Source organism: Gossypium hirsutum, chromosome A05 (assembly GCF_007990345.1).
Source record: "Gossypium hirsutum isolate 1008001.06 chromosome A05, Gossypium_hirsutum_v2.1, whole genome shotgun sequence".
In the NCBI taxonomy this organism is placed as follows: Eukaryota; Viridiplantae; Streptophyta; class Magnoliopsida; order Malvales; family Malvaceae; genus Gossypium; species Gossypium hirsutum.
Genome location: NC_053428.1, coordinates 76573684 through 76584915, shown reverse-complemented (window position 1 = coordinate 76584915; position 11232 = coordinate 76573684). Strand labels below are relative to the sequence as shown.

Sequence of the window (11232 nt, the reverse complement as noted above, 5' to 3'; positions counted from 1 at the left end):
TTTCATCTATAGTAGCTTAGTTCCTTTCTAACTCTCAACTTAACTAACTGAATTACCTTACTAAAATATAAAAATAATAAATAAATAAATCTATTTAACTGCGAATGTAATAAGTTCACCGGAGCATCTTGGGTGGCGTATTCTTAATAGAAGGATTCACCAAACCACAGATCTCGCTAAACTACTAGTTTGCCAAGTGGCGCATACATAAAATCCTATACTTAGTCAAGACAGACACTTTACTTACTCATCTTTATGCTTATTTTACCTAAAACACACCAAACAATAATCATATACAGTGACTTCGTTGGGCAGGCTATTACAATTCTCCCGCACTTATAAAATTTCATCCCTGAAATTCATACCTATAAATAATTAAGGATACTGCTCTTTCATCTGACTTTCTCTTTCCCATATAGCTTCTTTTGTACTATGATTTCTCCATAATACCATCACTAATGGAATCCTCTTAACCTCTTTTTCTAAAATACAAATGAGCTCTTCTTCATAAGACAAATTCGGTTCAACCTCTAATTCTTTAATCTACATAACATGATCTGGATTTGATCTATATCTTCTCAACATATATACATGAAATACATTGTGAATCTTTGATAACTTAGGACGTAAAGCTAATCTATAAGCTATCTGTCCAACTTGCTCTAAAGCTTCATATAGTCCTAAAAATCTTAGACTCAACTTTTTTTTTGACGAAATCTAATGATCTTCTTCCAAGGCGATACTTTTAAGAACACTTTATGACCAACTTCAAAAGTAATTTCTTTTCTTTTTAAATCTGCATAGGCTTTTTGTCAATCTTTTGCAGCTTTTATGTGAATACGAATAACAAAGAATTTTCCTCTATTTCATGCACCAACTTAGGACCTACTAACTTTCTTTCACTAAGCTCCATCCAACAAGTAGGCATTCTACATTTTCTACCATATAGAGCTCCAATTGGATACATTTTCAAACTGGCATGATAACTATTATTGCAAGCAAATTCAACCAAAAGAACATACTTTTCCTGGTTTAGCCCAAAATTAATTACACAACTTCTTAACATATCCTCTAAAACTTGAATAACTCTTTTAAATTGACCATCTGTCTGAGGATGAAGTGTAGTACTGAATTGCATCCCAATGATCCCAGCAGTTGTTTCCAGAATCTTGAAGTAAATCTTAGATCTCTATTTGAAACTATGGAAGATGGTATTTCATGCAGGTGTATCATCTCATAAACATAAAGTTTAGCTAAATTTTCTAAAGAATAAATAGTGTTTACTGGTAGAAAATGAGTTGACTTAGTAAGCCTCAACTATTACCCAAACTGAATTTTTCTTTAAAGGGCTGAGGGGTAACCCTGACACAAAATCCATGGTAATTCTTTGAAGGGATGAGGGTTAACCCTAACACAAATTGAGGGGTAACCCTGACACAACTTACCCGAGGGAGCTTGATGCTCTACTTTAATTCTTTCATAGGCCAGACAAGTTCAAACATACTCTACCATTTCTATTTTCATCCCAGGCTACTAATACATGCTTTTCATATCTCTATACATATTGGTACTCCCTAGATGAAGTGAAAAGGGTCCTTGATGAGCTTCTCTTAACAAATTCTTCCTCAAATAATTTTAAGGTGGTACAAACATTCCTCCCCTGAATCTCAACTCACCATCCTTACCTAAACTAAAATTTTTTGTTTGGCTAGATACATTCATTATTTATACAAATCACACTGTGCATCTTTTATATGCTCTTCTAAAATTTGAAATAAAAATGTTGGCTTCATAGTTAACTCTACTAGCAATGATCCATTATCAGTCATACTTAATTTTGCTAAAAGAGATACTAGTGTTACCACTATTTTTCTGCTTAAAGCATCTGCCACCACATTTGCCTTTCCTAGATGATACTCAATAGTCAAATCATAATCTTTCAACAGTTCTAGCCATCTTCTTTGGCGTAAATTTAGATCTTTTGAGTTATCAAATATTTCAAATGTTTATGATTAGAGAACACATGACACTTCTCTTCATATAAATAATGTCTCCATATCTTCAATGCCAACACCACAACTGTTAATTCTAAATCATGAGTGGGGCAATTCTTCTCATGAGGTATGAGCTGACGTGATGCATAAGCTATAACCTTACCCTTCTACATAAGAACACATCCAATCTCATTTAAAGATGCATCTATAAAAACTGTATACTCTAGACCAAACTCTGGCTGTGCTAAAAATGGAGCTTTAGTCAAAAATGCTTTCAAATTCTCAAAACTTTGTTGGCACTCATCTGTCTACTCTAACTTTTATTTCTTCTTCAACAGGCGAGTGTAAGTTCGAAATTATATAGGGTTTTTCTATATATTTTTACCATATTTTTACTTAATAATTATGTTTATCTTGAGTAATTATCATTAAAATAAGTGAATTTTACTTAATTTGTTATATTGGGCACGAATTTATAAAGTATGTGAAATTGTGCTTAATTACATTATTTTTGTACATATTTTATGTTATTTCGTGTTAATTTATTAATATATGATTTTTCACTATGTAGTAAGACCATTGAAGATGTGATTAATGTGAATGAAATATGGACATGCACAAATTAAATGTGGACAGCAGAACCATGCAATTTGGGTAATGAGGTTGATAATTTGACCAAGGAAAAGAGGTGCTAAAAGATGGACATGTCTACTAAGTTATTGGAGTGAGAAACCATCCAAAAAGGGGGAACTAAAGCCCAATTTCGGCACAAGTAGATGGCTGCCCAAAAGCAAGCTTTGAGGTATTTAATTGAATATCCTTACAGTTGGAAAATAATCAGAAATCAGCCCAGCAACTTGCTATTGAAATCGTCCTCCCAATGGCTATTAATAGCCTTGGTTTGAATTTAAATTGAGGAGACTTGGTCATTCTCTTTTCCTTGAAATATGGCCAGCCATGTGTGGTTGAAAAAGAAGGAATTTTGAATCTATTTTTAGCTAACTCTGCCCCTTACCTTCACCTATAAATACCATGCACCAATCCCTTAGTCACTCATCCTTAACAACTCATTTCTCTTTTCTCATTAGCATTTTTTCTATATTCCATTTCCCTTTTCCTTCCCTTTCATAGTCGCCTATCTCCTTTTCATCCTTTAGCCACAAAAACTTTGACAAAAGCATTCTTTGGCCAGCTACCTTAGGAACTCCTTAGAAAAAGAAGCATCAAGCAGAATGGAGGAGCACCTCAGTTAAAATAGATCTGAAAGGCTGCTGAACTGAATCAGTCTGAATAGATCCGAAAGGCTGTTGAACTGAATAGAGTTTACTCTTTCCTCTTGTTATCTATTTTAATTATGTTTGCTTTGAGTTTTTTGTTTTTGACATCAACGATGATATTTTAAATCCTATTTGTTAGGATAATTATGTTAATTCAATAATATCTATTTTATTCATATTTAACATGTTTAGGCCTCAGTCAATCATGTTTTCAATTAATATCATGATGCATTTCATTCATACATGATTGGGTGCACTCAAATTAGCTGAGCGATCTTAGCCAGACAACAGCTAGTAGACATATAATTGAAAAGTGCAATGTTCAATTTAGATCCTTAAACCCGATTAAGTCGAGGTTCGTAATATCTTTAGTTAGCTCTATTAACTTGCATAGTTTTTAGGTTTATGTAATTAAACTATTGCAAACATAAATGTCTCTGTGACCTTACATAAATTTTAAGAAACCCTTAGTTAATATGATCAGTAAAATGCATATTTAATTAAGTAAAAGACTCCGAAAGGACTTAATTTGGTTTCCAAACTCATGAAAGATCGAGTTGTTGTGGAAGTATTTCCAAACATTGTTAAGCATGGTAAAGTAAATTGAATTGATTAATATAATTATCCTAGCCCATTTAATGTTGATTGTTTTTGTTGGTAAAGTCATTCAGTCATACATTTAGGTAATTGCATTTAGATTAGAATTGCATAGGGATCAATATTTGCATTTATTTAACTTAATCATCACCATCCAAATTATTGAGTTTTTACATAAAATTGTAAATTTATAATTTTGCAATTAATTGGTTAAGCTTATACAATTCCTGTGGAGACGATAACTCATTTTACTTACTTATGACTTGAACGACTGTGTACACTTGCATAAACCTCGTTACAACAAGTAAGATGTGTTTCAATCATTGAGAAACCTTTCACAAATCTTCTGTAATAACTTGCTAATCCTAGAAAATTGAAGACTTTAGATACATTTTTAGGGGAATTCCACTCAAGTACTGCTTTTACCTTACCAGGATCTACTTTAATGCCTTTAGCAGAAATCACATGGCCTAGGAAATGTACTTCTTTCAGCTAAAATTCACATTTACTGAACTTAGCATACAACTGATTATCATGTAGAGTTCTCAACACAATTCTCAAATGTTCTTCATGATCCACTTCGTTCCTAGAATAAACCAACATATCATCAACAAAGACCACTACAAACTTATCCAAGTATGGTTGAAACACTCTATTCATTAAGTCCATAAACACTGCAAACGTATTAGTCAGACTAAAAGGCATTACTAAAAACTCATAGTAACCATCCTCGATCGAAAAGCAGTCTTAGGTACATCATCACCTTTTATCTTTACTTGATAATATCTAAACCTGAAATCAATTTTAGAGAATATTGTAGCCTTACATAACCGATTTTACTAACTTGATTTTTGGGTTGTGACACGGACTTCAAATCACCTATCCGAACCTTCATCATCTACACCTATAACGTACACTTCTACAAAAGGCTCGCGAAGGTAACTTTATAATCTTCTCTCACATTGAAGGCAATTATTATACCCTACATAGCAAACCTCTCAGACCTCATGGTGTACCCAAAAAGGAACCTAACACGTGTTTCTCAACAGAACCAACAGTATAATGGATCATGCATAGTCGACCTGCTAACCAACAGAACTTGAGTTAGTTTGCGAAACTTAGCCTAACGTAAGACTATGTGAGGGCCACGTAGAGGCCTAGGTTAATTGATTGCCAATAGTATCAAATCAGACTTTTGTGTAAGCTTGTCTCTCATTATTAAAAGGCCATACAAACAATTCACACACACTATGTACTCACTCCATCTTCCTCAACCGCAAAACTCCCTTACCAAAAAACTTCCTCCTAACCTTTACCTCAGTGCTTAACCATGTAAACTTCTATCTTCCTAGCCTGTTAATCCCGCTAGTTAATTTTTATTGTGAAAGTGAAACAAAAGGGAAAACTAAATGTCACCAATCTCATTGTGAAAGCGAAACTATTAGTTTAATTCTTATTTTTTTCTTTTACTTATCAAATCAAGTTCAAAGATAAATTTGTTGTCTAAAAAAAAAAGAATCACTTTCAAAATTTGTAATATTTTGATAAGAAATATCTTTCATTCTCTATAAAATTTGAAATTGTGTAAATTAATTTCTCTTAAAAATATAAAAGTAATTTAATTTTATTAATTTTAAAAGTTAGCAATTGAAGACAATTAATCACATGTTAATGTTTTTCATCAATTTTACATAATTTTAATTGGTATAATAATAAATTTAGTCCTTAAAATTTATACATTCTAATAATTTAGTTTTAATTTAATAAATTTATCCTGTAATATTTATGTAAATATTGTGGTTGAATTTATTTAATTTTTTAAAATTAAGGTCTAAATCACAAAATATGTAATATTAAAAAAATTACGATAAAAAGGAATAATATTTATTAAGGTTACAAAAGTAGATGTGGTTTCCTACTTTCTTTATTTTGACATGGACTCTTGGCATTGGAGTAATGATTGCTTCTCCGACCATCCTTCAATAAAAATTTGTAATAGATGGATGTATTTTGTAATTCCGTAAAAAGACAGGATTTCTGTTTCTAGCAAATTATTACCTAAAAAGGGGAAACTCCTGCAGATTTGTTCAGAAGGGTGAAGAAAAATGGCTAGAACTTACGAATCTTTAATAGATGATAAGATCGAACAGGGTTTGTTAGCTAATGAAAGAGAAGGATCAGACATTAATTCTTCTTTGGATTTGCATGAATTCATTGAAGAAACCAAAAGGATTGGGTACATAACAGGTCCAATGGTGGCAGTCCATTTCTCACAATACTTTCTGCAAATTATATCAGTGGTAATGGTTGGTCACCTTGGCCAACTTTCTCTCTCCAGCATTGCCATTACCGTCTCCTTTGGTGCTGTCACTGGTTTCAGTGTTCTTGTAAGTCCTTTCTCCCTTCCCCCCCCCCTTTGATTTTTTATAGTTGTATTGGTTGAAGAACACTGATTTGTTTCAACATGCCAAAAAAAAAAAAACCAGTTTGGAATGTCGGGTGCACTTGAAACTTTGTGTGGGCAAGCTTATGGAGCTCAACAATATGGAAAACTAGGAACTCATACTTATACAGCTATACTCTCCCTTATCGTAGCTTGTCTCCCTTTGACTGCCCTTTGGGTTTATATGGGTAAATTATTCATTCTGATAGGCCAAGATCCTGTTATTTCAGAGGAGGCTGGGAAATTGATTATATGCCTAATTCCTGCTCTCTATGCGTATGCAACACTTCAACCTATTACACGGTTCTTTCAGACACAAAGTTTGATTATGCCATTGCTTGTAAGTTCCTGTTCTAGTCTTTGTTTCCATGTGCTTCTTTGTTGGGGTTTAGTGTTTAAGTCTGGACTAGGAAACCAAGGTGCAGCATTAGCCATCAGCATTTCCTATTGGACAAATGTGATTTCACTAGGATTATATATGATGTTCTCTGATACTTGTTCAAAAACCCTTGCCTCTATTACAATCGATGTATTTCGAGGAGTTCAAGAGTTCTTTCGTTTAGCTATCCCCTCTGCTTCCATGATTTGGTAATAATCTCCCTTTCATTGCAGCATTTGCAGTTGTAAACATAGTTTCCTTTCATTTATTCATGACCATTTCTATGTGGTTGCAGCCTTGAATGGTGGTCATTTGAGTTGCTCATAATATTTTCTGGATTTTTACCAAACCACAACTTGAAACATCTGTTGCATCTGTCTGGTACATTCTCTGTTGTACATAAGTTCTTATTGGATAAAAGCATGATGGAGAATTCTACATTAGGAGTCAAATTGAGTTTTGCCTCATTTACTTAAAAAATAGATAAATTAGTCCTTATACGTTAGATTAAAGAGCAAATTGGTCTTTATTGTTAAAAACTTTATCCATTTCTATTGTTAAAAACTGGTCTAGTTGATAGAATAACTAGACAATTACACATGATGTGTCACGTGTACCTCATGTTGACTTACATGGACCCATGTTTAACAACAGAATTGGATGGAATTCTTAACAGAAGGATCATTTTGCTCTTTGATCTAACATATATGGACTAATTTGCCTATTTTTTTAGTTGAGGGGATAAAATACAATTTGAAACCTAATATAAGGGCCTCCATGGTACTTTTACCGTTCTTATTGTAATCTGTCCTCAAACAAATTATTAACTTGTAAATTCATTGATTGATTTTTTATTTGATCAGTCTAGCAACCATGTCAACACTATTTCCAATACCAGAGGGAATAGGTGCTGCAGCAAGGTATGTTATAACATGCACATTTAACTGGACTTAGCATATTTATATCTTTATGTAAATATTTTCTTGGAACAGCACTAGAGTTTCAAACGAACTAGGAGCAGGGAACCCGCGTTCAGCTCGTATTGCTGTCTTCACCGCCTTGTTGATTGCACTATTAGAGTCCGTTACTGTTGGTGCAGCCCTCTTTTTTAGTAGGCATGTGTTCGGTTATGTTTTCAGCAATGACAAGGAAGTTATCGATTATGTCACAAACAGGGCTCCTTTGCTATCTTTGTCTGTTGTTTTGGATAGTTTACAAGTTGTCCTGTCAGGTAGTTCATTTGTTTGGTCATCTTGATGTGTGTTTTATTTGAACATGCAGTTTCTTACCCTATCTGGTTGTCCTAAAATCAGGGATTGCAAGGGGATCAGGATGGCAGGATTTGGGGGCTTATATCAACCTTGCTGCATACTATCTTTGTGGAATTCCAGTTGCTGTCGTATTGGGATTTTGGGTTAAGATGAGAGGAAAGGGGCTCTGGATTGGGTTACAAGCTGGTTCCTTTTTGCAAGTACTTTTGCTTTCTGCCATAACAAGTTGTATAGATTGGCATAAGCAGGTTTGCCTCCAATACAAGTATATTAAAAAAATTATAAGTTTTTCATCTATTTGGAGAATTATATTCCTTACTCATATTCCAAGTATGTATAAGTTTTTTTTTTTTTAGAAAATCAGTAGTCTGGATATATGAAAAATTTGAGACTTTTTTTTTTTTACATGAATGCAGGCTAGGAAGGCAAGGGACAGATTATTGGCGAGTGACGTTGAGACTCAAGCACAGATTAGTGGAGATTAATCCTTAGGTTGGATTTGGATGGGTGGTGCGTTTATGTATGGTTAGTGTAAAAACAACAATGGCAATGAGATTACATACTATAACAATACTGTAATATGAGATAAAAAGTAAACTAAACATACTGACCGCTCATCTAAACCCACATTAATTGTCGGCTAGCGAATTTTAATTGATAGAATTTTACAAAGATTAATTTTAATCTTGTCAAAATTATGGATTAATCTCTCTTCTTTTATTCCGATTATAGTTAAATTAATGTTGTGTACATCTAGCTTTTAATGTTACTAGATGTGGCATATTTTTTATTATTTTTCAATAATTTTGTTTATTTCAATTTTTTTTTTTTGGTCGGAGAGAGATATGTAACTTACTTAGAAGATTGATGTGGGTCAAAACCCAAAAAGTTGTTAATTGGAAAAATAAGGAGAAAACAGAGAATAAAGAACATTACGAGATAAACAAGTTAAAACTCAAGAATTGTATAGCCCATAAGGTTTTGAGGCATTGGCAAGAGACAACTTTGCAGCGTTCTACTTATCAACAGATAACTTTCAACTCAATATTTGTGGTAGTTCAGGACCAGCACACATTCAACCAGCCAAACTTGCCGGTTAAGAACCAAATGAATTAGCCAATCCCCATCATCTACGAGTAGAGGTGGAAACGGGTGGGTTCGGATTAAATTTTTCTCATATTCAAAATTTTAAGTTCGGGATTTCTTTGGGCTTGAATTTCTTTGGATTTGGGTTCAAATCGAGTCAAGTGGGTTGACTCTGATTGATTGAAATAATTTTGAATTTTTTTATCGATATAATGAGTTATTTCACTCTCTAATTTTATAAGAGAAATTTATTTTATCTCTCCTAATTTTTCATCTCTTTTAACTTTTAAATTTACATTGTTTGTTAAATCACCTCAAAATGGATAGAAAAGTTAATGTTTATTACCTTTGATGATGGATGCCACGTTAGCAAATTAATTAATTTTTAATTTTAAAAAAATTTAAAAAATTATTTAAAAAACTTAATAAGTATTAAAGAAGTAAAAAAAAATTATATATTTCTTTAGATTTTTTAAAAAATAATTAATTGCTTATGTGGTATACATGTAGGTGTCCACATGGATGCCACATCAGTAAAGTTAATAGACATTAATTTTTTTTATCAATTTTGGTGTGATTTGACAAATATTGATGATGGATGCCATGTTAGCAAATTAATTAATTTTTAATTTTAAAAAAATTAAAAAAATTATTTAAAAAACTTAATAAGTATTAAAGAAGTAAAAAAAATTATATATTTCTTCAGATTTTTTTAAAAATAATTAATTGCTTATGTGGTATACATGTGGGTGTCCACATGGATGCCACATCAGTAAAGTTAATAGACATTAACTTTTTTTATCAATTTTGGTGTGATTTGACAAATAATGCAAGTTTAAGGGCTAAAATAGGCAAAAAATTAAATGGAGGGCTAACATGACTTTTTTTTTTTTGTAAATTTTGAGGGTCAAATAAGTCATTTTGGCATTTCTAAATTATAAATATTTTAATTTCGAATGTAATAATTCATTTTTCTTTCATACAATGACAATGTGATTCAAATTTGTCATATAAAAAAGCATAAATTATATATATTTAATAGATTTTTTATATAAAATAATTAAAGTGTTTATTGTATGTAAAGTTTATTATTATATGATATGTATATGGATTGACGAAAATATATTTTATTTCCTCTTATTATATTAGGGTAGAATTTGTCATCTAACGATTAGTGCATTTCTGTTTTGGTCACCCAACTATGAAAATTTTCAATTTAATCACTAACATTTTAGATCATTTCTATTTTGGTCATTAATACTTGCACATTCTATCACTTTAATTCTCAAACACATATAATTAAATATAAATTATATATTATGAAAAAGTACAAAATATATTTATATAAAAATATAAAAAAATATTATGTTTTTATATTTAATTATAAGCATAAGGCTCAAATATACATTTAGCCTCCCGAACTTGACACATTCTCCCAAATGGTACTTATGATTTTTTGTCCCAAGTTGGTACTCGAATTTTCATTCCAGTTTTGGTGTTTTTTTGTAACGATGTTAAATATAGGACACATGATACTCTTATGTTGTGAAGCGTGGCACTGATGATGCCATAATCTTTTTTTTATAAAAAAATTTAAAATTTTAAAAGAAATATATAAAAATTATATAAATTTTCTAAAAGAAATTATAAATTACAAAAATATATGTATCTAAAAAATTTAAAATATTAAAAAAATAAAAAATCTAAAATTCAAGTTAGAAAAATTGAAAATCCAAAAAGTTTACATCTTTTTCTAAATAAATTGCAAACAAATTATTTGAAGATAAATTTATAATAAATTTTATGCTTAGAGATGGATGCAAATTATTACACAATTTTTCAAATTGACAAGAATGCAACAAAAGATAATTTGAAAAAAAGCTTATAGGAAGCTTTTTTCTTTTTTTGTTCTTGTTCTTATTTGTTAATTATTTGTTAGGTTTTATAAGAAAAATTGGATTCCTCTGTTGAGCATGCTATTAGCGTAATCATGAGTGAAATTTATAAAAGTCACAAATTTACTGAACTTAGGGAGGTTTGAGTTTTGGGGTTTAACAAAATCACAAATTTAAATATAAGTTTATCAATATTTAGTTATGTGTTTAAATATAATTATAATTATATGTGTTTGAGGATCAAATTGAAAAAAATTGTAAATGTACAGGGTTATATTTATTGAATTTTT

General features: G+C 31.2%; 1 protein-coding gene across 1 annotated transcript; it reads left to right on the top strand.

Moving 5' to 3' along the window:
* The first annotated feature begins 5876 nt into the window (after positions 1 to 5876).
* LOC107959989 (protein DETOXIFICATION 14-like) lies at positions 5877 to 8481 on the top strand. Its single transcript, XM_016896182.2, is given in 8 exon segments — positions 5877 to 6255; positions 6355 to 6899; positions 6986 to 7035; positions 7038 to 7071; positions 7554 to 7610; positions 7683 to 7921; positions 8004 to 8209; positions 8378 to 8481. Coding segments are annotated over 8 exon segments (1482 nt in total). The 5' UTR covers positions 5877 to 5973; the 3' UTR covers positions 8447 to 8481.
* Positions 8482 to 11232: the final 2751 nt, after the last annotated feature.